We start from the raw sequence: 27,680 nt of genomic DNA on the forward strand, positions 1-27,680 counted from the left end.
ATATAACTTTTTAAAGGTACACCAGTTTTTGGCATTTTGCTACTTGTTTTATTGTCCTTTCATTTTTTTAAAGTCATTTGTAATGTTGCATACAGTGTATCTTTTTATACCTTAATACTTAAGCACATATATCCAAGAATAAGGCTACTCATTCTCTTATGTAAGCACAGTTCAGGTGTCAAAATTGTGTTTTGGCTTTTCCTTTACATTTTTGTCCTCAGATCTAGAATCAGCCATTCCTCCAAGGGACCCTGTCACCTTTTGCTGGTAAATGATATGTAGAGATCCCAATGTTTTGCTGGTGGTAATTTCTGCTACTGAGTTGTCATTGCTTGTAGGCTATTCAATAAGCAGAATCAGGAAATGCTTCCTTTAAAATTTTACTTTCATTTTACTTAAATTTTTGGATTTTAATGCCTTTTTCTTAGCCTGAAAATCTTGGTTTCTATCAACATTAACATAATTTAATTATATTATTTTACAACATACTTACAATGGTTTCAAAATAACAATACTGATATGAACAATAAAACCAATAAGTACTGTTGAGTCCTTTGTGATTTTTTTGTCCTTAGAGTGTGTTTCACAAGTATCAACAATGAAAATACTGGTCTTAGAGTGAAATGAAGAAATATTTGGTTAAAACATCATTGATGTTCAGTGAGGTTATTTTAATGGAAGTTTAATTTTTAGGAATATACTTGTAAATTTCATTTTAAAATTATATGGAATATTTACTTGACTGCAAAGTTGAAAGTATATGAAAAGATACATTCACATAAGTTTTGTGTGTATTTCCATTTCTTTCACTCTGTTCATTTTTATTTTTTGGCCATGCCAAGAGGCATGTGGGATCTTAGTTCCCTGCTGCTGCTGCTGCTAAGTCGCTTAAGTCGTGTCCGACTCTGTGCGACCCCATAGACGGCAGCCCACCAGGCTCCCCTGTCCCTGTGATTCTCCAGGCAAGAATGCTGGAGTGGGTTGCCATTTCCTTCTCCAATGCATGAAAGTGAAAAGTGAAAGTGAAGTCACTCAGTTGTGTCCGACTCTTCGTGACCCCATGGACTGCACCATACCAGGCTCCTCAGTCCATGGGATTTTCCAGGCAAGAGTACTGGAGTGGGGTGCCATTGCTTTCTCCACTTAGTTCCCTGACCAGGGATCAAACTTGTGACCCCTGCAGTGGAAGCTTGGAGTCTTAAGCACTAGACCACAAGAGAAGTCCCTCACTCTGTTCATAGGTGATCACTTTTATCAGGTGCTGATTCCTTTTATTTCATTTTGAAAAAATCCTTCCCCATTTCCTTAGCAAAAAAGCATACTGTAAAAACACCATTTTTCAACTTAAAATATTCTGGAGATTAGTTCATATCAATATATGAAGATGATTCCTAATCTTTTTTACAATTGCATAGGACCTTACTGTTTTTTAAGAATTTTAACTAGCCTCATGCTGATGGACATTTGAGTTGTTTTCAGACTTTTACAAATAATGCCACATTGAATAGCTTTGTGCATTTGTCATTTTGTGTTTTGAACACAGATTTTTACATGTGGAATTACTGGGCTAAAGTGTAGATGATGTGAAATGTTGCTAGCTCTTGCCTGTTTCAGTTCAGGCTTCCATAGATAAAATGCCATGGACTGAACAGAAAAATGTTTCTCAAAGTTCTAGAGGATGGAAGTCCAAGACCAGGGTGCCAGCATGGTTGGGTTCTGGTGAGAACCTCTTCAGGGTTGCCCCTTGCCAACTTCTCATATCCTCACATGAAAGAGAGCAGAGATGGGTAGTAAGCTCCCTCATGACTTTTATAAGGACACTAATCCCATTCATGAGGGCTCCATCTTCATGATCTCATCTAGTCATGATCACCTCCCAAAGGCCACACCTAATACCAATACAGGGATGGGTAGGGTTTCAGGATTTAAATGTTGAAGAGACACAAACTTTCAGTCTGTAACATTGCCCAATTCTCCTAAGAGGTTGTACCACTTTGCATTCCCATCAGTAACAGACAAGAGTATCTTACAGGCTGTTTTTATTAGTTCACCTGATAGGGTCTTATTAAAAGGTAACATGGCCTCAGGTTTCTTTTGATTCAAATTATGTCTAACACTGTAAGACATGAAAACTTATTTTTAATGCACATGAAAAACACCTTAAATCCCTTATTGAGTAAAGCAAGTTTGAAATAAGGATGAGCCAATCACTTTTGTTGTCCTGATCAGGAAGTATTAGAAAGGATATTCTTGTGTGTGCCCTGAAGACACAATTTAATAGAGTAGGTGTTTGCCAATAAATAGAGAACTATGTCTCAAAGGTGTTAGAGTCAGATGGCAGATAAACTATTTTGGACAGTATCTGTGGATAAACTATTTTGAGCAGAAACAAGATATGATATTTCATTATTATTTAGTATCTAGGAAAATTTAAGCTATTCATTTTCCTCCAACATTTTTACTTTTGCTTTGTTTTTGCATTTCAAACTAATTCATGAATTTAACTTTTTTCCCCCCACTAGTTTGATATGATAGCTTGTTCTATGAGCTTATTGGCCAAGGAAATACCAGCAATGGTTTTCAGTCAACAAACTTGAAATATTCACACAGAATTTAGTTCATCTTCTGCAGCAGCACTGCTTACCTACAAATTTCATTTCTTAATAGAATATTGAAAGTGAATCAACAATAACTGTAGTGAACACTTTCATGGTGCTTCCTGTGTACCGGGCATTAGATGCTATAAAAATAATTCATTAAATCTTCACCACAACCTTATGAAATATATTCTATTATTATCTCCATTTTGCAGTTAGGAAACTGGGAATTGAAGAGTTAAAGTAATAAGACCAAAGCGACATAACCAGAGTCCAAATCTGGACCCAGGCAATCTGGTTTCAGAATGTAGTCATTTTAACTGCCATACTCTTGCCTCTTATTGACAAGAAAATCAGTAGCTAAGAACTGATGATAAAGAGAATCCAATGGTAATGTGATCATATAACATGACTCACTTCAAAAGTCTGAGATGTTGTTATTATTTTTTTCCTGGCTGATAAATATCAATCCTGAATCAGGTCTTCCGGGATTTTCACAAACTCTCTAGGGACAGTAATTCCTAATACTTTTCAAAGAAGAACTATAGAAAGCAGAGAGGAGGCCAGAAAACATGATGGCAGTGGAAGTGAAGAAACCCCAGGAGTCAATTTACAGGTATAATTTGAACTGGTTGTTGTTGGCAGAGAACACAGTTAACTTCATCAAAGACATCACCAGTCTATGTTATCCCCAAGCTATGAGTGCGTATAGTGTCACGGTACTGAAGGAAAATCAGATTTATCTCACCCAAATGATATAGGCCAGAAGTTCAGGAATGAGTCTGTCTCGGTCGTTTACACTGTAGGGAGGAGCTTCTGCCATCTAGTGTTCATGAAGAAAATGGCAAGAGTTTGGAATCACCAATCCTGTCCTTCCGCAAGTCCAGAAATGTTAACGAGAACTGGTCGCAATGGCCATCTCACTTTTTTCTCAAATTATCTTCCCTCCAGTGAGAATTGGAAAATATTTGATATTACTAATTCTTGTGGATAACTTAAGCTACAACAAATTTCTTTTAAAATTTGACGGCTGTTTGACATCTATCTTTAATTTTAGGATTTATAGCTTCCTAAAGGAAATTAATGGATATGGAACAACAGATTAGTTCCAAATAGGAAAAGGAGCACGTCAAGGCTGTATATTGTCACCCTGCTTATTTAACTTCTATGCAGAGTACATTATGAGAAATGCTGGGCTGGAAGAAGCACAAGCTGGAATCAAGATTGCCGGGAGAAATATCAATAACCTCAGATATGCAGATGACACCACCCTTATGGCAGAAAGGGAAGAGGAACTAAAAAACCTCTTGATGAAAGTGAAAGAGGAGAGTGAAAAGTTGGCTTAAAGCTCAACATTCAGAAAACAAAGATCATGGCATCTGGTCCCATCACTTCAGGGGAAATAGATGGAGTAACAGTGGAAAGAGTATCAGACTTTATTTATGGGGGCTCCAAAATCACTGCAGATGGTGATTGAAGCCATGAAATTAAAAGACGCTTACTTTTAATTTTAAATATTCTGTTTTAAAAGACAGCATATTGAAAAACAGAGACATTACTTTGTCAACAAATGTCCATCTAGTCAAGGCTATGGTTTTTCCAGCGGTCATGTATGGATGTGAGAGTTGGACTGTGAAGAAAGCTGAGCACTGAAGAATTGATGCTTTTGAAGTGTGGTGTTGGAGAAGACTCTTGAGAGTCCCTTGGACTGCAAGGAGATCCAACCAGTCCATCCTAAAGGAGATCAGTCCTGGGTGTTCTTTGGAAGGACTGATGCTAAAGCTGAAACTCCAATACTTTGGCCACCTCATGCGAAGAGTTGACTCATTGGAAAAGACCCTGATGCTGGGAGGGATTGGGGGCAGGAGGAGAAGGGGACAACACAGGATGAGATGGCTGGATGGCATCACCGACTTGATGGACATGAGTTTGAGTAGACTCCGGGAGTTGGTGATGGAGAGGGAGGCCTGGTGTGCTGAAATTCATGGGGTCACAAAGAGTTGGACATGACTGAGTGACTGAACTGAACAGAAATTAAAAATGGTTAGGCTTTGAAGTTAGATGTAAAGGGGATAATGGAACAGGAAGGAGACAGGGCATAACTTTAAAAGAATGACAGCTTTTGTGGACAGAACAAAAACTGGTTAGAACCAACTAAGTCCAAGATGGCAGAAGATTCAGCTTCAGACCTTGAGCCTTATTATATGCTCACTGTAATGTATCAGCATACTAAATTGCATACCCACAGGAGCCATGACAATTCTGAGGCTGATCATAAGAAGTCAAAAAGTTGGTAATTGCCCAATTCCTGGAAATCTCCGCTCCTTCTTCAAAATAGTTGGAATAATCTTCCTGTTCATTAGCCTATGAAACTGTGTACAATTGTGTTGGTTGCTCAGTTGTGTCCAACTCTTTGTGACTCTATGGGTCGTAGCATACCAGGCTCCGCTGTCCATGGGATTTCTCAGGCAAGATTACCGGAGTGGGTTGGCATTTCCTTCTTCAGGGATCTTCCCTACCTAGAGATTGAACCCTCGCCTCCTGCATTGCAGGAGGATACTTTACTGCTGAGCCAGTGGGGAAGCCCAGTCTATGAAATTACCCAGCCCATAAAAACTACCTCCCTCATATTTCAGGGCCTCTTGCCTTCTGAGATGGCCCATACTCTGTCTGTGGAGGGTGTTTCTCCCAAGGCTGTTCTTGTCTTTGAGATGGATGACATTCTATGGCATGTATAGCTCTCTAAATAAATCCACTTCTTACCTATCACTTTTTGTCTCACTGAGTTCTTTCTGTGATGACGCATAAAGAACTTGAGCTTCATTAGGTCCTGAGACCAGATGTATGATCTCAATTAAAAGGCAGTGGGTTCAAGTCCCAATCTGAGTTGTGTGGTTTCGAGAGGACCTTACAACTGCCTTTGAAATCACAAGTTGGCCAACCTGGAGTCTCCTTCCTGCAAACCTCCTCCAGGGATGCTAGGCAGCGAGTGGGGAAAGGACTGTTGCCAAGACCTCACAGCTGTTGTTACACTCCTCTGTTAGGTAAACAGGCATACATAGAAAAATCTATTGGGCTGTATCTGGGAACAGTTTATACCATCAGAGTGTTGCTTTCCAGCTGTGGAACCTGGATACTAGTCTTGAGATGTTGATAGAGAAACGTAAAGGAATGATATCCTTCTTAAAATAGAATAATGAGTTCTTGAAGATTTGAGAAAAAAAGCATCTGAAGGTGTTTTCAGGTAGAAAGAGATGTCCTAATAGGTGGTGACTGCAGTTTTCTTCAGAGACTCACTTTCCTGTAGGCGTTTTGTTGTGCCAATTATTTCTATCACCCTCATGCTGGCTCCCAGGAATATACATTTCTTTCTTCAAAGCCCAAACTCCTTGGTTCTCTTCAGTACTATGGAGCCATGCTGGATTTTTCAAAACATTTTTACCGGTGTAAACCATTGGGTGGTTTCATGGATGATCATTTTCTTCTTTAGCCTTTTTTGAGGGTTACTGATTTCTTACTGATCTATGTATTATTTTTATAATCATCTTAAAAATCAGACTTTACAAAATTCAAAAGTAAAACAGGCAAGTAATAAAAATATAGCTAAGCATAACAACAGCAGGTTTCCAATTTTACCATGCTGTTGGTTTTCCAAACGTTATCATTTTTGAGGGCCTTACCAGACCAGCTCACTTTTTCATTTTCAGTGGTACTCCTTTTGATACTTTATGTACCTCGCTGCGAAAACAATAGGTGGACTATGGAACTGATGGCTCTTTGAGGGTAAATAATCTAAGGTATATCCTTAAGTAGATATCAGCATACGAAGAAATCACCTAGCGCCCCACCAACTTTCTCAACTTCCCAGAGATAAAGTAAAAGGCTGCTTTCCCTCAGATCGAATTAACTTTGAAGTTAAGAGCTGTCCAGTGGAGCAGATGGTGAACCTGGGCCAGTTGGGTGGGTAGGAATTGTTAGTAAGGCATCAAATTGTCAAGGTGAACTTTGAAACCTATGTGATTTTAGCTTTTGATTTTAACAAAGGAAGATGGTAAGAATACAGATGTTTGCTTAGGCTGTTGTTTAGTAGTAGTAATTGCTGTCGTTTTTACACTGAACTGTTTACCTTTCCTGCTTACTTATAGTGCATTACAATTATTGCCAAATAACTATTATTAAATCATTTAATCGTAAAACTGTTGATATGCTCAACAAACACGGCATTTTATGTGTAGCCATCTGTTTATATAGCTCAGCTGTTTGTTCATACTCTAAGAATAACATAGAACCTAGGATTCACGCTTGTGGTGATGATCTTTCTCCTCCTCTTTGATGGGATCGGATCCAGTGACAATCTAGGTTAAATCAACCCTAATAATTAGGAATGGAAAGATACTTTGAAGGATAAATCTAAGATCATTTGTTAAGTTCTGGGTGGAGGGTAAAGTTTCTTTGAAGAGAAGTTGGAGAATTCTACTTATATGTTGGAGAAAGTGAAAGTGAAAGTCACTCAGTCGTGTCCAGCTCTATGCGACCCCATGGACTGTAACCCACCAGGCTCCTCTGTCCATGGAATTCTCCAGGCAAGAATACTGGAGTGGGTAGCCATTCCCTTCTCCAGGGGATCCTCCCAACCCAGGGATCAAACCCGGTTCTGCTGCGTTGCAGGTAGACTCTTTACCATCTGAGCCACCAAGGAAGCCCATATGTTGATTTCCCCCTAAATTTGCTTTGTTCTTTATCCCCCTTTGATGGAGGTAGGGTTTTAAAATAATTTCTGCTCTACCCTAGGTGTAGTTGTGGTTTGTGACATTCTGATTAAAAACATATTTTGATTATTCCCTTATACCTTTTGTCCCCCTCAGCATTCCAATTTCTCTAATAGTGTTTAAGGCTATACATTTTTTCCATACTCTCACCTTCACATTTTTTGATAATCTTGTTTACTTCATACTTTCTCACCCCTTTCCTAGTCACTATTTGGAGGGAATAATGTCTTCAATTACCACCATAACAATAAAATACCTATTATCCTTAAATCCTAATCATCTGGGGTCCAGAAGGCATACTTAAATTTCACTACATTAATTCCATTACTGATATGAACTACTGCTCAAATAATTTTTAAAAAGATCTGAAAAGTTCATTAGTAAGAGAGAATCTAGGAAACTTGCCTGTACGTGAAAGAGGTAGAAAAAATGTTTTTTTTATTAGCATGTTCAAGGTAGTCAAGATGTTAACAAACATTTCAATCCTCACAACAACCCTGTGAGGTAGGTATGTCACTGTTTCATGATAAGCTAGAATTATTCCAAATAAAGTGCAATTCATAAAAGAATAAATCTGCATCAGGAATAATTTTGTTAATGATATCATTTATGTATATGCTAATATTTGTGTTTCTGTATACTTTGATTCATGCAGTAAGGTGTCCCCAGAAAAGTATACTATAAATCAAACCCTATTTAAATACGTGCGGAAACTAAACAAACTCTGGGGTGAATTTAAAAAAAAAAAAAAAAAGCACTACTTTGAGCAAATACTACGAATATTTCTTTTTTACATGATAAAAAGGCATACTCATCAATGTTGCACTTATATTTATCCATTCTTCAGTAAGTTATCTTAACATGGCACCAATGCAAGACTTAATTTATTGAATTAAACCTTAGCAATTTGGTAAATGGCAGTGAACTGGGATGCTGTGTAGAAATCTCCAAATATATTGCACTCAATCTCAACCCCAGACCTAGGGACAACCACACTGAAAACACTAAAATAAATGATGATAGATTTCAAAAAGTATTTTCCCTTGAGAACATTACTTATTACTTTTCCTTTAAATTGCAAAAGGAAGAGAGATCCTAGGTCTTTGAAGAAGAAACATAATATTCTGATAACTACACACTTTGGGTGATTTATACTGCAAATCAAAGAAAGTTTCATGGTATCGATTTACTATTATTAAGGCAGCACATAGATGTTACCCCCAAAACCTAAGTATTTTTCCCTCTGTGCCAATGTGACTTACTAGGAAGAGAAAGACAACTGACCTTTGAACAACATGGGTTTGAACTGTGTGGGTCCACTTATACAGGTATTTTTTTCAGTCAACATGTACTGTAGTACTACATGATTTGAAGTTGTCTGAATCCAAGGATGTGGAAACACAGGTATGGAGGGACAACTGTAAAGTTACATGGGGAAATTTTGGCTGTTTGGGGGATCAGGGCCCTAGCCCCCGAGTTGTTCAAGAGTCAACTGTATTCTCAGGCACCCATTTTCTTTTACGTACATGTTTAAAGTACATTTCCAATGTTCATTCAACATTAGTAAACATACAGTTTGCCTGACACTTTTTATAACTGTCTTATCTGCAAAATAAATTTTTATTAGAGAACCTCTATTACATTTAAACATTAGTTATTTATTTGAGTAAAAATAAGCTTAATTAAGCTTGGAGCTTAGTTAACACTTAAAATCCACTGCTAGGTTTTTAATACTTTAGCAAGTAAAGTTATTTGCCATTATAAAGAAATGATTCAAGTCCAGAGAAACATTCTTACCAAAGTATTTTTAAAAAATTGCTGCAGGGACATTAGGCAAGTCAGGTAAAATAGACTAAACCATCTCTAAGTTGTACATTCAAATCCAAACTAGATCCAATAGTGCACTTTGGATTATAATGAGGTAGGGCAAATAAATACAGTCAGGTATTTTGAACTGTTAAATTTATATAAACTGAAAACTTATTTGTACCCAGGTTTTATTTGGATATCCAAAAGGAAAAATTGAGAATTCAAATGATGAAGTATTTTCTCAGATTCAAAAACAGAATTGTAAAAAATCTTTGAGATACATATAAATAAAAAATACAAATGCTACAAGATATATTTTATTTCAACATAAAATATGCTTGTATAAAAATAACCTGGGATTAAGAAAAAAGAAATACAAATATTTTTGCATAGATTCTCTATATAAAACATTTACCTGGGGCTAAACACTAGAAAATACACCTCTGAAACTAATATAGTTGAACTATTTCCTTGGATACCAAGTGTATACAAAACAAAAGCCCTTCATCTGGGGGAGCATGGGCAGGAGGGAAAACAATATAATTTAGCATCAGTCTATATTTATTTCTCTGTTGCTCGAATATAAACCAATGATGACAAGAGGAGAAACTCTGGGGGTTTATTTAACAAAATTAAATTCACATTTCTGAGGCCATCATAGTGCATCCAATGTCCATCAATCTGAAAGGCTGCAGAATAATGATGTTCCTCTTTGTTAAACAATGTGGCACCTTCCAACAAATACCTGCAAATTAAATGACAAACTGTGACAGAAAATCACAGTACTTTGTTCTTACAAAAAAACATTCCTTACATTCTTAACTAAGGAATAAGATTATTTGCATTCTGTTATCTGAAAAAAGACATTCATCTGTAAAAAAAAATGTACTATAATTGGTAATTTGGAGTAAGACGTTTAAGAATTTTAAAAAATGATAGATTTTTAAGGGCATTATTTTAATAGATTAACTCATGAACTGCATGGTTCTATTATATAAGAGAAAACACAAGAAAATGTTTAAAGGCAAAAAATTAAAAGAACCCCTTGTATCTTAATTTGGATTTTAATTTAACAATGACAGTAATATTTTATGTTTAAATGACCTCATACTATACACTACTTTGGCCTGAAATACAAGTAATGGCCAGCCAGTATTTACTGTTTCCTAAGTCTTAGATACTATCTTAAACACTTTAGACACTGTCATCTCTGTTTTATAGATAAGAAAACTGATGTGTAAACTGGTTGCTACTGGATCAACATCACATTGCTTGAAAGGTAGGGCTGGGATTTGAACCCAGTTCAGTCTATTCTATAGTCTAAGTACCTAATTGCTATGTACACTGTCAGCAACTGACTCCCTGTAGTATATTCTGATCTTATTTAGGATACATAAATTTAGAGACAGCTTTTATTTATTTTTTTTAACAATATGTATTTCCTTAAGAGCTAGTCAAAATCATGATAGAATAGTAGAAAAATATAAATAAAATTCTTTTATTAGTCATGTAAAACAAACAAAAAGCACCTACTTGTGATCAGATAAATCCAAATAATAGGGGACATATGCCAGATCTTCAGATTTCCAATGCTGCATATTTAAGACAACAAAAGGGGGTGCCCCGTGGCAGAACACTCGTTGAGAAAATTCTCTTAAGCCACCACACCTAAAATTGAAAATAGGCATGAACTTTATTACACTTGAGACAAAGCTGCCTTTTATCACTCTGAGTTGTCCTTATCACTTAATTTCATAATAAGCATATTATCTATTTTAGGTATGGGAAAATTGTATGACTGTATTAATACTTTATATGCCTAAGTCTCAGAGTTTATAAGCTGAGAGAGTCTATTTATGAGAAAATGACATTTTTAAAACTCCAAGAAAAGCTAACTATGTTTATCTCAGCTTATAAAAGCATGTAGTCTTTTGAACTGACAGAAATGTTTTTATTCAGAAAAAAGGTTTTCTTTCTCTAGGTTGGTTTCAAATGAGAATAATGGCAGAGAGACAATAAGATGATTCTTTCAGTCTTCTTTAGACTAAATAAAATTCCCTGATTGGTTCCTGTTGCCATTACGATGCAGCAGATTCTGTTTTCCTAGAAGCACCAGGTATTAAGCATATGAATTAAAATAAAACAAATACAACTAAACAGTAAAATCTCAATTAACCGAATGCTCAGGGGACAGTATTTTAGTGGACAAACACTGACTAAACTAAGTTATCTGAAAACCATTTTGTTTCAGTATTTGTTGCAAAAATACACCTAGTTCACTTTCTGGACTTAAGTACAATTAACTGAAGGTATTTTATTCTTTCCTTCTTTTGTGATTAATTAGGTGTAAGATCATCCTTCTAAATATTAATTCTCCTTGTTCAATACTGTAGATATAAAAATTAAGAGACTGGGGTGAATATGTTCTGCCTCTTTGGATTTCCTTTTTCTTTTCTTTAACTAGGTTAAACTTTTTGGTTGTCATTTACTGCTTTCTCACTGACTCAATGGACATGAGTTTGAGTAAACTCCAGGAGTTGGTGATGGACAGGAAGGCCTGGCGTGCTGCAGTCCATGGGTTGCAAAGAGTCGGACACGACTGAGCAACTGAACTGAACTGAACATAAATGAAGAGTACAGAATCCAGTTAATTGAGGGTCCAGATTAGCTGGGTTCCAGTTAAGCAAGGTTTTATTGTACCTACTCAGCAGTGGGGGAAAAAAAGGCATTTGCTTTGTATTCATCAAGCAACTGCAGCACAGCATAAAATGCGATAGTAAACTAGAAGGTGTCACGATTCCAAAAATATAAGGTTTCCGAAACACTTGTGAATTGCTGTTTCGTAACGAGCATACCCACATCCAGGTTTCTTTATAAGAAACACAGAAATACTTTCATCTTAAATGGCTATCATATACTCACCCATGCTCTTCACACAGTTCAATCCTGGAACAGAATAACTCATCCACAGCCAGTCGTATCAAGTTTCCATGTGGAATTTCTTGGGGAGGACTATAACAATTGCAAAATGCATGTAAGAAATGCTTCAGCATTTTACATGTAAATATATTAATGTTGCTCAGTTGCAAAGTCGTGTCTGACTCTTTGTAACCCCATGGACTGTAGCCTGCCAGGCTCCTTTGTCCATGGGGTTTTCCAGGCAAGAATACTGGAGTGGGTAGATACTTTCTTCTCCAGGGGATCTTCCTGTCCCAGGGATTGAACCCATGTCTCCTGCTTAGTGGGCGGATTTTTTTACCGCTGAGCCACCAGGGAAGCCCAAATATATTATGTGGATAACAAATTTTACAAGTCATCCATTATTAGTAAAACACATATAAAAGTGTAACCTCTGTTATTCATCTTTGTATTTCTTACAGACAGTATAGAAACCAGTTGAACTTAATAAACATTAATGCATGAAACTTTCTAAGAAACATTAAATATGTATGTAAACTGATCCTGAAACACACAGTTGTTGCTTTAAAATTTTCTGAGAGGATTAAATAGAGTGGATCCTGGTCCTGATGTAAGAAAGCAGGATCCAGAATTAGGAGAGCAGCTGATTAGTTACCTGACTCAATGTTAGTGACAGCCAGCGTTGGCCTCAGTTTCCTGGTTTGTTAAAAAAAAAACTTTTCCTACATACTTCAGAGGTTGTTTTACATACAGGATTAGAAAATAGGCAAAAGACTAAAAAGTTATATAGAGTATAATGAAAACTATTTATTAAGAGAGGCACAAAATGCTAGTATTAATATAGGGCTGTAAATACTTCATTATAGTTTCAAAACATATGTAAGTTAAAAGATACTAGTTTTTTTTTTAAAACAAATTTCTGAAGCACTTTTAAAAAGTCCATTATGATTTAACAGTAACAACTTTTTCCCTGATGGAAATTTCACAATCAACATCATCCTATCAGCAATACAGCAAAATGGCCCAAGTGTATTTCAGAACAAGAGAAACAATAATTGGTAGTCTCTAAAAAGAATAACAGATCTTCTGCTTTCCCATTATCTTAAGTATAATGCTATAATAGTAAACTAAATATGCTATACAGAAAACGTGAATAGTTTGGGTATGTGACGTACAATCCCACAAGGGAACAATCTGTTTCTTCCTGGACCACAGGGCCAAGTATGCTTTCTGACAAAAATGTGTTTGGATCTGTTTTTCTGTCCTGTTTCCCACTGCTACCCGCAACCCCCACACTGGCAATTATCCCTTTCCAGCTCATGTGCCCTTGGGGCTTTAATGTTTCCCAATACTCCACCAGGGCTTGCCAGTTTGGCCTTCCTCCCTGTCATTTTACCAGCTTGAAGGCCTTCCTTTTCTCCCCTCAGCAGGCTATCAGTACCCTTCTAGCCAATAAAAAAATTTTCCTTACATCTGTATCCTTTTCAGGTATTAATATTCCCAAGTTTGGGATTTCTGTCTCTAATTATGCCCTGGCCATGACATGGAGTACTTTCAATCTTTCTGTTCATGTAGAACTAGCCTACCTGACAGGGATCTATTCAGAGAGGGAAACATTTCAATATAGTATTAAGTGTCATTGGAGAGCTTAAATCTGTGACACAAGGCATTATCTTCCTAGCCATATTAGTAATTTCTGAGTGAGAGGAAAACATTATGCATACTGAGTAGGTCATTATTTTGCAAGTGAAATAGTTATCAATTGGTTTTGTAAATCCTGACATGTTTAGATATAATAGAAGAGTAATATTTTTTTTTTATCATGGAACCCACTGAAGAGTCTTGCATTTGCCTGGCTGCTTTATTTATAAGTTGTTGCACACAGGGTCTGTACATTAAGAAGTACTTTGACTATATCTATCTATCTATTTTCCTATCTATCCATATCATGCATTATAAGCATACTACTTTTGCTAAAAGTGACAAAACAGACTTTAGAACAACTTACTTTATATTAATTGTGCGTTGCTGATCTTCCTGCACTCGAGTGGGGCACCGCCAGTTGGAACAGTAACTCTCTTGTATGGTTGACATGAGATTTTCGAGATTTTTTGTAAAATTATCATGTTCATTCCCAAACAAATCAATGATTAATGAAGCTTTATGAACTTCAGACTTGTATTGCTGTTTTTCCATTTTGTCCCAAATCCAAAGTAGCTTCACGGTTGTAAAACTGTAGGTGTCCATTAAATAAAGAAAACAGTCTACAAACTCTCTACCTAAATGAAGAGAGAGTTCTCGGGGGAAATTTTCATTTTCGTTGAGAATGACATACAGTAACATCAAGAATCCATCTATGGTGCAGGTATTTTTCAGTCTTATTTCAACATAGAGTGGTGTACAGGAGACTGCTTTGCGGCCAGCTTTGATAGTAAAAACACCTCCCCAAGGAAGAACAGGCCTCCAAAATGAGCGATCTTGGTTATAGTTATTTTTAATTGATGCTTTGATCTCTTCAAACAGTGTCTTCATCCTGCATTTTAAAAGTTTAAGATAGTACTTGTAAATTTGTGACTTTATCTTTTAAATGCATGATATATGTTGAAATGAAAATAGAGCTATCTAAAGATTAAATTAAGTTTGGTTAAATAGACTCCTAAAGGAACAAAAAAATTTTAAAACAATTCAAGCCATGAGCCATTTTTTCAGCAACATGCATGGTCTCTGGAAAGACCATTTAAGACCTTGTAACCTTTTTTTGAAATACAGAATAGTCATTTGATGGACCTTTTTATTAATTATCAGTTCAGTCGCTCAGTTGTGTCCGACTCTTTGCAACACCATGGACTGCTGCATGCCAGGCTTCCCTGTCCTTCACCAACTCCCAGACCTTGCTCAAATTCATGTCCATCTAGTTGGTGATGCCATCCAACCAATTATTATTGGTTATATTGCAGATTTTATCACTGACAGAGGAAAACCTTGTAATGAAAAAATCCTAAATAAAAACTATTCAAAGATACAGTCTAAATTTGGTTGAGTGCATTCCTAATGTAAACCTCTTCCTCCAAAATACGAGCTGTGTTTCATTTTCTTGTTAATATGTGTGGTTCTACTTATGAAACTGATATAATGGAATTCTTAGATGGGGTACAGAGAAAGGCTGACTGGCTTCGAAAGATAACATATGAAGAGTACTGTAATCGTGAGAACTTAATCATATTAGCACAGCTAAAACAAAAATTATTTCTATGCACTTGGGGATTTTCACTTGCATTTTAGGACCATGCTGCATGCTAAGTTGCTTCAGTTGTGTCCGACTCTGTGCTACCCTATGGTCTGTGGTCAGCCAGGCTCCTCTGTCCATGGGATTCTCCAGGCAAGAATACTGGAGTGGATTGCGATGCTCTTCTCCAGGGGATCTTCCCAACCCAGGGATCGAATCTGGGTCTCTTACATCTCCTGCATTGGCAGGCGGGTTCTTTATCACTAGCACCACCTGAGAAGGACCATGCCAGATATCCTATAATTTTAAATACAGAGGCCAGGCTGGGACAATCTTGTTCAGAGTTTGGTTCATTATCCTGATTCTTCTCTCTGCATGTTTTGGGAATGAACTGAGGTGTCCTCCTTATTTAAACGGGCACTTATCTTCCCCCACCCTTATGGCAGAAAGTGAAGAGGAACTGAAAAGCCTCTTGATGAAAGTGAAAGAGGCGAGTGAAAAAGTTGGCTTAAAGCTCAACATTCAGAAAACTAAGATCATGGCATCTGGTCCCATCACTTCATGGGAAATAGATGGGGAAACAGTGCAAATAGTGTCAGACTTTATTTTTTGGGGCTCCAAAATGACTGCAGATGGTGATTGCAGCCATGAAATTAAAAGACGCTTACTCCTTGGAAGGAAAGTTATGACCAACCTAGATAGCACATTCAAAAGCAGAGACATTACTTTGCCAACAAAGGTCCATCTAGTCAAGGCTATGGTTTTTCCAGTGGTCATGTATGGATGTGAGAGTTGCATTGTGAAGAAAGCTGAGTGCCGAAGAATTGATGCTTTTGAAGTGTGGTGTTGGAGAAGACTCTTGAGAGTCCCTTGGACTGCAAAGAGATCCAACCAGTCCATCCTAAAGGAGATCAGTCCTGGGTGTTCTTTGGAAGGGCTGATGCTAAAGCTGAAACTCCAGTACTTTGGCCACCTCATGCAAAGAATTGACTCATTGGGAAAGACTGATGCTGGGAGGGATCGGGGGCAGGAGGAGAAGGGGACGATAGAGGATGAGATGGCTGGATGGCATCACTGACTCGATGGACATGAGTTTGGGGGAACTCCGGGAGTTGGTGATAGACAGGGAGGTCTGGCGTGCTGCGATTCATGGGGTCACAGGGAGTTGGACACGACTGAGCGACTGAACTGAAGTCAACTATCTTCCCCCCAACCTTGAGGATAACTAAGAGCTTGGTTTTAAAGTCATTGACAGTATTCTAATAAACATGTTGATGTCATATGTATGTATATAAAGCAAAACTGAAAAAAATTAAATGAGGTCCTAATGAAACTGAATTGAAAAAAATTGCTTTACTTTATTTGGAACAAACAAATGTCTAAACTAAAAACATCACAGGGTTTTCCAATATGTTTCATGTTTTGCATTTTCATGAAAACGGGAAGCATCTGAGGAGGAGGAAGACAGAAATTAGTGACTGAGGTCAGTGTCTTATTTTGGTCATAGTTTCAACTGCCACATCCTCCCAAGCACAATATGAATCCAACTCTCAATGCTGCAGACCTATGTGTTTTGTGCATAAAATTAAGTTCAAACCTATTTTCTAACACCAGCAAACTAAAAATTCAGTTTTACCACACACACACAGTATTTCTGACTTAGGCAAGATACTGTGGACTCTAAAATATTCAACACTATATTTAGTCTGAAGTGTAGATGTTTATATATAGTTGCCAACATGCTGGCTCTAGTCAACCACTTAGGAATAAGAGGGAGTGGCGAATTTACAGCCAAGGAAACACAAACTCAGTTTCTGCTTAATGAAGAAGAAATGTTCCAGAACATATTTTTTTAAAAAATCACAAGGTATTTAAATATTTAAAACATGAAAATAACATTCCTCATGGTTTGACTGATTTCTGTGGCATTTTAAAGAACTTTGTAGCAAGGTCATTATGATTAAGAGCCTGAGTTCAGATTCTTAAATATTGCATTAGAAAGGATCTGTAAATTTCTGTAGTATTTTTTGCCAAATTATCTTTTAGACATGACTAAATAAGTACTGCTCTGTAAAGCAAGTTGCACTCTAAGAGAATTAAACATATATTTTATAACTACATACATATATTTAAAAATATATACACACACATAAAATGATTTCTCTAGCCTTTTTCTGGAGAAAACAAAAGGAGATAAAAGAGGATTGGAAGAACTAAAGGACACTTAGTCTAGCTTCTGCAGTACCGTGGTGATTTGTTCTAAAGTAAATTACGATAAAAGCGACTAAAAAAGACCAGAAAATGTGCAAAGAACTTTACTTAAAATTGTCTTTTAAGTTTTGGCCACACTGTCAAAAACATCGTTTCGTTAGACAGTGATTTGTAAGTCCTGGAGAATTACTGGCTTTATTTTCCTGCCTCAATAGGCCCCCTAGTTTGAACAAACCAGGAAAACTCCCTAGACTTCTATTTCCTTGGCAAAAAACGACACCTTTTGCGGTCGTTTCCAAGGGTGACAATCTGTACTCCACGCTGGTCGTGAAGACCAGACCATTTACCCAAAGCATTGAATACCAGACACCCTACGAGTTCGGGGGTCCTGAAGGTCCCCTTCCGAGTTAGCGCCCCCAAATAATCGAGAAAGAGGCCCGCAGTCCCGCTCGAAGCAGCGAGGGGCTGGGTACGCGGTGGGCACCCACCTCCACCCCGCCCACCCCGCCCCCGGCCGGCAGCTCCCGGGAAGGCCCGGCACTGAAGACTGGCCCTGGACTGCGGGTGGATCCCCGAACCCGGAGCCGGTGAAGGGGCTGGGCATCCCCTGCCCGCATTCGAGCAGTGGCCCCGCTGAGCGCCTGGGACTGCGGGTAATGGGCAAGAGGGCCGGGCCGCGGAAGGCGTCCGGCCAGTCTCCGTCCACCAGGAAGCCGACTTTTCGTACCTCCCCGGGGACTGAAGACCGCCGGTGCCGCCGCACCCGTCGCCGCCGCCGCTTGCTCATGGAGAGTCCGTGCCGCCGCCGCCTCATCTACTAGCACCGCCGGCTGTTTCGGCCTCCCCCGGCGTGAGCGCTGGGCTCCGGTACGGCCTCCATCGCACCCGCCTCGGCGGGAGCCAGAGCAGCTCCAGCGCCCAGGCCCGATCCGACCGGACCCACGGAGCCAGGACCGCGGGACGCGTAGCTTCTTATTACGGAGGAAGATTCGGCCTGACCTCCTCCCCCCTCCCCCCAACCCCGGGACCTAGACTCCAGCTGCCTGACGCCGCTGCTGCGCAGGCGCGAAGAGGGCCCTGCCAAATGTGCGTGTGGAGGGTGTGTATACAGCATCCGGATTCACCCAATGGGTACCAGGATCAGGTGCAGGGGGCGGGACCTCGCAGAAAGGGGAGGTGTTCCAGTGTTAGAAAGTGGGTGGGGCAGCCGGAAGTGGGCAGGGTTTGCACGGAGGCGGAGCTTTGTTGGCAAACCTGCTTGGCTTTAGGGGTTTGTACCATTTTAGGACTTTACTTGATTTTGGTTTGCTTCTGCTTCTGGGTATTTCAAGTTCTTAAGTCAAAAAATGAAAGCTTTGTTTTCTTTGTAAGCTAAAGTTATTCAAACTTTTGATTTAAGTATGTATTTAAGGAAAATTGAGTTAGTGTGTTAAATACTATTTTTAGTGTTCAGGGTATGAATTGGCCAATCTGCTGTAATTTACAATGGACGTTAATAACATTTAAAGAAATTAGGGCTTCCCAGGTAGCATGGTAAAGAATATGTCTGCAAATGCAGGAGATATCAAGAGATGAGGGTTCAATCCCTGGGTCGAGAAAATCCCCTGGGTCGAGAAGGAAATGGCAACCCACTCCTGTATTCTTGTCTGGAAAATTCCATGGACAGAGGAGCTTGGTGGGCTATAGTCTATGGGGTCACAAAGAGTCGGACACGACTCAGCACGGACGCAAACGTGAACATACATATATAAAGCAAAAATAGATAGACCTAAGGGAGAAATACTTGAACTATAATCATAGTAGACTCTAATAGAGGTTGTCACTGAAACTTTATCACAGCTTTTTCAGTGGTCTTCCCTGGTGGCCCACCCGGTAAAGAATCTGCCTGCAATGCAGGAGACCTAGGTTCGATCCCTGGGTCGGGAAGATCCCTTGGAAAAGGAAATAGCAACCGAGACCACAATTTTTGCTTGGGAAATTCCTTGTATAGAGGAGCCTGGAGGGTTACAGTCCATGGGGTGGCTGCAGGACTGAGGGACTAACACTTTCACTTTCTCAGTTACAGAACCACTAGACAAATTATCAGAAACAGCATAGGAGGGCTTAACAAAAGAATGAACTAATTTGACTATAGATACAGATATGAATATTGATATAGGGAATATTTATTAATGACATATATTATATAACCCCCAAATGGAGTACTTCACTAAAACAAAAAGATACTGCTATATTCAAGTGCAGAAATAAACTTCACAATTAGAATGAAGTCATACACAAAAGAACACACTGTTACTGTATGAATCCCATTATAGAAAGTTTAAAAACAGGTAAAATTAATTGGTGCTGTTAGCAGTCAGGGTAGTTGACCTTTGGAGGGTATGCCTGTAATGAGGCAAGAGAGTGGTCTTCTGGAGGGTCGATAATATTCTGTTTTTTGATCTGGTTGCTAGTTATAGCTGTTCTGATTATAGCTCTCTTTATTTTGTAAGAAAGAAAGAAAGTGAAGTCGCTCAGTCGTGTCCAACCCTGCGACCCTGTGGACTGTAGCCCGGCAGGCTCCTCTGTCCATGAGAGTCTCCAGGCAAGAATACTGGAGTGGGTTGCCATTTCCTTCTCCAGGGTATCTTCCCAACCCAGGGATCGAACCCCGGGTCTCCTGCATTGCAGGCAGATGCTTTATCCTCTGAGCCAAACTACTTAAATTTTTTCACTTTTTATATATGTTTCATTTCAATAAAGATGTACTTAAAAACAAAAAAATTAGATAGCTTTGGCCCCATTATAGAGATGAAAAAATTGAGTTTTGGACATGAAAAAGCCAAACACATTTTGACAGCTGGAAATTGAAACTAGAGCCTCTTAATTCTAGAGTCTGCAAACACAACCACTATTCATGTTCTGTAGGTCCTAGTTCTTGTATCCTCTGGTAAAGAGTCTAAGCCCACGTGACTCTGCTTCCGGAGAACACAGGCCATCCTGGAAAACTACCTCCACCTGCAATTAGAAATGGGGATGCTGTTGAGATACTTCCCATCTTGCCGTGCAACCAAACATGATTATCTGGAAAGTGAAGCTCAACCTCCAGAATACACAAAGCACAGAGCTCAAAGCCACCCAGCGCATCAGTGAGGTACCCAGTCACAGCTGAGTCTGGCAGAGACTTGGACACCCTCTTAACTGATTTCATGGTCAGCTTGATTATGGCAGAGACCTTCCTTTTGGACTTCTCTCAAGGAGTCTAGTAATGGTAGGATGAAACTTCTGGGAGAGAAGCTTGACTCACTCAAGGTAATTAATTACTGCTGGTGGAGTTGGGAAGAAATGGATACCTCTCAGACCACAGGGGAAGAAAGAGGTTCTGTCCAAAAAGAAAGAATTAATAATTCTGAAAAAAACCTGCTCTTTTTAGTCACCTGGTTTTAATATTTCCTGTGACAATTTACAGATAAAGAAACTGAGGCGCTGATGCATGAGGTAGCAAGTGTGTCTGTATTGGAATTCACATACAAAATGTTCACTCTCAATATTAAAGCTATCTTGCAAGGAGAAAGCCCTTTAAAAATGTGTATAAGCGTGGATTATGTGTTTAATTGACAATCTCTCACAAGACATAGCATTCATTTTGTACTGACTGGGTCATTCTCTTACCAAAAACAGATCCAATAGTGCAGTTGTTACCATTTCTGGAGAACAGCCGGGAGATGGCTCATTAAACTCTGCTGAAGCTTGGCTAGACAGAGGAAGTATGGATTCCTGGCATACTTGGATAATTTACAACCCTTCCTGAGTCCTTTATCCAAGATTTCCTTTCTGTTCCTTTCAAAATCGGACAGCAGAGCTGCATTCTTTTTAGACAGCTTTATTGAGATATAATTGACATATAATGGAACATATTTAGAGAGTATAAATTGGTAAATTTTTAATATATGTATACCCCCTTTAAAATCACTATAATCAAGTGAATAAATCCATCATCCTCCAGTTTCCTCACACCCTTTTGTGATTCTCTTATTCCTCCCTGCCGTCCACACCTGAGCAACCACTGTTTTACTTTCTGTAATTATAGATTCATTTGCCTTTTCTAAACTTTTACATAAATGAATATGTAAAAGTATGTATGTATAATATTTTTTTTTGGGGGGGTGGTCTGTCTTCATTTCCTCAGTGTCATTATCTTGATATTCATCCATGTGTTTTGTGTACAGTAGTTTATTCTTTTGTATTGATAAGTGTATTCCATTATATGGATGTACTGCAGTTTATCATCTGTTGATGGACATTTGAGTTGTGTCTAGTTTGGGGCTATTACCAATGAAGTTGCTATGAACATTTGTGTACAAGTCTTTGTATGGACATATATTTCCTTTTTTTGTTGTTGGATAAAAATCTAGAAGTGGAATGGTTGGATCATAGGCAGATGTATGTTTAACTTTTTAAGGAACTGCTAAGTTATTTTCTTGAGCATTCTTTGGCATTGCCTTTCTTTGGGATTGGAATGATAACTGACCTTTTCCAGTCCTGTGGCCACTGCTGAGTTTTCCAAATTTGCTGGCATATTGAGTGCAGCACTTTCACAGCATCATCTTTCAGGGTTTTAAATAGCTCAACTGGAATTCCATCACCTCCACTAGCTTTGTTCGTAGTGATGCTTTCTAAGGCCTGCTTGACTTCACATTCCAGGATATCTGGCTCTAGGTGAGTGATCACACCATCGTGATTATCTGGGTCGTGAAGATCTTTTTCATTATAGGGGACTGGAATGCAAAAGTAGGAAGTCAATAAACACCTGGAGTAACAGGCAAATTTGGCCTTGGAATACGGAATGAAGCAGGGCAAAGACTAATAGAATTTTGCCAAGAAAATGCACTGGTCATAGCAAACACCCTCTTCCAACAAAACAAGAGAAGACTCTACACATGGACATCACCAGATGGTCAACACTGAAATCAGATTGATTATATACTTTGCAGCCAAAGATGGAGAAGCTCTATACAGTCAACAAAAACAAGACCAGGAGAAATTGCCTTTCTTTCCAATCCCAAAGAAAGGCAATGCCAAAGAATGCTCAAACTACTGCACAATTGCACTCATCTCACATGCTAGTAAAGTCATTCTCAAAATTCTCCAAGCCAGGCTTCAGCAATACGTGAACCGTGAACTTCCAGATGTTCAAGATGGTTTTAGAAAAGGCAGAGGAACCAGAGACCAAATTGCCAACATCCGCTGGATCAAGGAAAAAGCAAGAGAGTTCCAGAAAAACATCTACTTCTGCTTTATTGACTATGCCAAAGCCTTTGACTGTGTGGATCACAATAAACTGTGGAAAATTCTGAAAGAGATGGGAATCCCAGACCACCTGACCTGCCTCTTGAAAAATTTGTATGCAGGTCAGGAAGCAACAGTTAGAACTGGACATGGAACAACAGACTGGTTTCAAATAGGAAAAGGAGTACGTCAAGGCTGTATATTGTCACCCTGCTTATCTAACTTCTATGCAGAGTACATCATGAGAAACGCTGGGCTGGAAGAAGCACAAGCTGGAATCAAGATTGCCAGGAGAAATATCAATCACCTCAGATATGCAGATGACACCACCCTTATGGCAGAAAGTGAAGAGGAACTAAAAAGCCTCTTGATGAAGGTGACAGAGGAGAGTGAAAAAGTTGGCTTAAAACTCAACATTCAGAAAACGAAAATCATGGCATCTGGTCCCATCACTTCATGGGAAATAGTGATGGGACCAGATGTTTCCACTGTTTTGTCAGACTTTATTTTTTTGGGCTCCAAAATCACTGCAGATGGTGACTGCAGCTATGAAATTAAAAGACACTCCTTGGAAGGAAAGTTATGACCAACCTAGATAGCATATTGAAAAGCAGAGACATTACTTTGCCAACAAAGGTTCGTCTAGTCAAGGCTATGGTTTTTCCAGTGGTCGTGTATGGATGTGAGAGTTGGACTGTGAAGAAAGCTGAGTGCTGAAGAATTGATGCTTTTGAAGTGTGGTGTTGGAGAAGACTCTTGAGAGTCCCTTGGACTGCAAGGAGATCCAACCAGTCCATTCTGAAGGAGATCAGCCCTGGGATTTCTTTGGAAGGAATGATGCTAAAGCTGAAACTCCAGTACTTTGGCCACCTCATGCGAAGAGATGACACATTGGAAAAGACTCTGATGCTGGGATTGATTGGGGGCAGGAGGAGAAGGGGACGACAGAGCATGAGATGGCTGGATGGCATCACTGACTCGATGGACTGGGTGAACTCCGGGAGTTGGTGATGGACAGGGAGGCCTGGCGTGTTGCGATTCATGGGGTTGCAAAGAGTTGGACACGACTGAGCGACTGAACTGAACTGAACTGAAGTTATTTTCCAGAGTGGTTGAACCATTTTACATTCCCATCAGGAGTGAGTTTGAATTTCATTTCCTTCACATCCTCCAGAACACTTGCAGTGGTCAGTCGTTTTTAATTTTAACCATTCTAATAGGTGTATAGTGATATCTTGTGGTTTTAATTTATATTTTCCTAGTGACTAATGATGTTGAGCATCTTTTTATGTGCTTATTTGCCACCTGCGTATCTTTTTCGGTGAAATGTCTACTCAGATCTTTGTTACATCTTTTTAAAATTGGCTTGTTTTCCTGAATTTTTGAGAGTTCTCTATATATTCTGGATACAAGTTCTTTGTCAGATATATGCTTCACTAAGATATTCTCCCAGTATGTGGCTTGTCTTTTCATTCTCTTAACAGTGTTTTTTTTTTTTTTTATTAACAGTGTGTTTTTAAGAACAGAAGTTTTGAATTTTAGTAAAGTCCAATTTATTCTTTTATGAATTGTGCTTTTAGTTTCATTTCAAAGACATCTTTGCCTACCCTAAACTCAATAAGACTATATCCAATGTGTTCTTCTAGAAGTTTTACAGTTTAGGCTGTATGTTTAGGTCTATGATGTATTTTGAGTTAACTTTTATTTATGGTTTGAGGCATTTTGTTGAAAAGGCTATTCTTTTTCCACTGTGTTGTTTTTGTGCTTTTGACAAAAATCAGTTGTCCAATATAATTTTATAAGCATTTTATATTTGTTCATCATCAGCTATATATATGCCCCAATGTGTGAGCACTGGAGTTATATATCAGTAGGTATTCTTTGTGAAGAATAGAGACTAAATATTGCCAACTTAAATAAAATAAGAAAATTTCTAGAAGAATGGGAGGCGTAATAAAATTTTTTAAAAGCTGGGTAATAATCAGGTCTCAGTAACCTTGATTCATCCAAAGGGAGATTGTTCTTCAAAGGAAAATGATACTCTACATTGTAGAAGAAGAGAGAATGGTGCTGGACAGATAGCTCCTGTAGCAGTGCTTAACCTTTTTTTTATACATCCACACATGATAAATGATCAGAATTAGGCAGTGTGCAAGGGTAAACTGATGGTGATTAGGGCTTGTCTATATGGGATGTAGTGAAAAAAATCCATTACTTTTTCTTTAATACTATGTAATTATAAGAAAAAGGCACAGTGTTAGGGAGATATGAAATATTGAGTTTATAAAAACACCTCAATAAAATATAAAAATTTGATGAGAAATTTGAGCTTGTTTGCATGATATGATCTTTATTTCAAACCTAAGTATAGTATACATATGGAAAGGTGTATACAATTGTCTGTTGGTATCCATAAGGGATTGGTTCCAAGCCCCTCTTCCACCCCTGGGAATGCCAAATCATGCCTTGCATGATCACATTTCTTAAATGGTGTAGTTTTTCATATAACATATGCACATCCTCGTACATACTTTAAATCATATTTAGGTTACTTATAATACCCAATACAATTTAAATGTACTGTAAATAGTTGCCAATGTGCAACAAATTCATATTTTGCTTCTTGAAACTTTCTGGAACTTAAAAAAATATTTTTCATCTATGGTTGATTGAATATACAAATGTGGAATCCAACTATATATCATGATTTTGTTACTTAAGAATTTTCACAAAACAAGCACACCGGCTGCATGTTCTAGTTACATATACTCACAAAACAAATCACCCACAAATTTGATAGGCTTCCCAGATGGCTCAGTAGTAAAGAATCCACCTGCCAATGCAGGAGATGTAGGTTTGATCTCTGGGTTGGGACGATCCCCTGGAGGAGGAAATGGCAGCCCACTCCAGTATTCTTGCCTGGAGAATCCCATGGGCAGAGGAGCCTGGCTGGCTACAGTCCATGGGGTTGCAAAGAGTTGTACATGACTTAATGACTGAGCATGCAAAATAACATTTATTTTGCTTATGAATTTGCAATTTAGGCAGGGCTTAGCTGGGATAACTTTTCTGCTGGGGGCTGAAATCATCTGAAGTCTCCTTCACTTACATGTTTCACTGTTGGTGCTACCTATTGACTGGAACCTAAGCTATAGCTATGTCTGTGATTAGAATACCTCCCCATGGCCTTTGCCTGTGACTCCTTGACTTTCACAAAGCATGGTGACTGGATACCAAGGGTGAATGTTCTAAGAAAGAGAGTCAATTAGAAGTTGTAGTGCTTTTTCTAACCTAACCTTGAAAGTCATACACTGTTAGTTCTAGAGCATAGTTTGCTACAGGTGAGTCTCTAAGACCAGCCATATTCATGGAGAGGGGACTGGTCTTCCTTTTCTGATGGGAGGTGTGTAAAAGGATCTGTGGAGATGTTTTTAAACCACCATATGCATCTAACCAGCTCCCTGATCAAGAAACAGAACATTACCAGTGATCCAAACTAGCGTTCCTGTCATTTCCTGCTGCCCCAAGGGTAACCACTGTTTTGATTCTTAAGAGCTTGCATTGGTTGTTGCCTGTTTTTGTACATTATGTAAATGGAATAATACAATATATACTTTTTTATGTTTAGCCTTTTTCTCTCAATATTGTGAGGTTCATTCATGTTTTTTTTTTCCATGTAGATTATTATTACTGTTAAGTATTCTGTTTTGTAAGTAGCACATAATTTATTTTTTTTCCAATTTATTGTTGATAGGTATTTGGGTAGTTTTTAGTTTTTGACTAATGTGAGAAGTTCTGTTTTGGAAAGTCTAGTACAGGTCTTTTGTTACTTAGGTAGATAATATATACATACATATGCATGTATTTCTGTTGAGAATATATATATAAGCAGTAGATTACTGGGTTTAGGATATGTATATGTTCTACTTTAGTTGAACTTACAATTTTCCCAATTTTCTGGATTTTTAATATTAAGAAAACTAAGATCATGGCATCCAGTCCCATCACTTCATGGCAAATAGATGGGTAAGCAATGGAAACAGTGAGAGACTTTGGGCTCCAAAATGACTGCAGATGGTGACTGTAGCCATGAAATTAAAAGATGCTTGCTCCTTGGAAGAAAAGTTATGACCAACCTAGACAGCATATTAAAAAGCAGAGACATTACTTTGCTGACAAAGGTCCATCTAGTCAAAGTATGGTTTTTCCAGTAGTCATGTGTGGATGTGAGAGTTGGACTATAAAGAAAGCTGAGCACCAAAAAATTGATGCTTTTGAATTGTGGTGTTGGAAAAGACTCTTGAGAGTCCCTTGGACTGCAAGGAGATCAAACCAGTCCATCCTAAAGGAAATCAGTCCTGGATATTCATTGGAAGGACTAATGCTGAAGCTGAAACTCCAATACTTTGGCCACCTGATGCGAACAACTGACTCACTGGAAAAGACCCTGACACTGGGAAAGATTGAAGGCAGGAGGAGAAGGGGATGACAGAGAATGAGATGGTTGGATGGCATCACTGACTCAACGGACATGAATCTGAGTAAGCTCGGGGAGTTGATGATGGACAGGGAAGCCTGGCTTGCTGCAGTCCATGGGGTCGCAAAGAGGTGGACATGACTGAGTGACTGAACTGAACAATTTTCCATACTCTGCCACCTGAAGTGAGTACTCAGGAACACGATTTCTTCATACTAGGTTTTATGCTTGAAATGGCTATACAAAAATATAGTCCTCTTTGAGCCCTATTAATAATCATCTCCTTAGATTCTTGATCGTTACCATTTATGGAAGAAGACTGAGCTGAGCTGGCTCTGTTGACCAAATGTGGCTTCTCCAGCATGGTGTCTTCTTTTGTTGTGGCTCAGTGCTCTAAAAAGCAA

The 27,680-nt window shown here is 38.6% G+C and overlaps 1 protein-coding gene across 2 annotated transcripts; it reads right to left on the reverse strand.

The window, feature by feature from the left end:
• Nucleotides 1-7,787: 7,787 nt before the first annotated feature.
• Nucleotides 7,788-18,396, reverse strand: C20H14orf28 (chromosome 20 C14orf28 homolog). Of its 2 annotated transcripts, XM_006072774.4 has the most exons (5): nt 18,259-18,396; nt 14,103-14,627; nt 12,098-12,187; nt 10,709-10,843; nt 7,788-9,920 (listed from the first exon to the last, which is right to left on the reverse strand). In XM_006072774.4, the coding sequence occupies exons 2-5, from the start codon at nt 14,624-14,626 to the stop codon at nt 9,737-9,739; spliced, it is 933 nt and encodes a 310-aa protein (XP_006072836.1). In that variant the 5' UTR covers nt 14,627; nt 18,259-18,396; the 3' UTR covers nt 7,788-9,736. The 2 variants fall into 2 exon arrangements, with proteins under 2 accessions (XP_006072836.1, XP_006072837.1); XM_006072775.4 differs by lacking the exon at nt 12,098-12,187.
• Nucleotides 18,397-27,680: the final 9,284 nt, after the last annotated feature.

This window comes from Bubalus bubalis, chromosome 20, assembly GCF_019923935.1.
Source record: "Bubalus bubalis isolate 160015118507 breed Murrah chromosome 20, NDDB_SH_1, whole genome shotgun sequence".
NCBI lineage: Eukaryota > Metazoa > Chordata > Mammalia > Artiodactyla > Bovidae > Bubalus > Bubalus bubalis.

What these genes read in the sequence shown, in the direction of transcription:
- C20H14orf28 (XM_006072774.4), bottom strand. Translation starts at nt 14,626, where the DNA reads ATGAAGACACTGTTTGAAGAGATCAAAGCATCAATTAAAAATAACTAT. An exon ending in CAACGCACAATTAATATAAA is followed by an intron (nt 12,188 to 14,102) that starts GTAAGTTGTTCT and finishes CAATTGTTATAG; the next exon opens with TCCTCCCCAAGAAATTCCAC. An exon ending in GAACTGTGTGAAGAGCATGG is followed by an intron (nt 10,844 to 12,097) that starts GTGAGTATATGA and finishes TTTCAATTTTAG; the next exon opens with GTGTGGTGGCTTAAGAGAAT.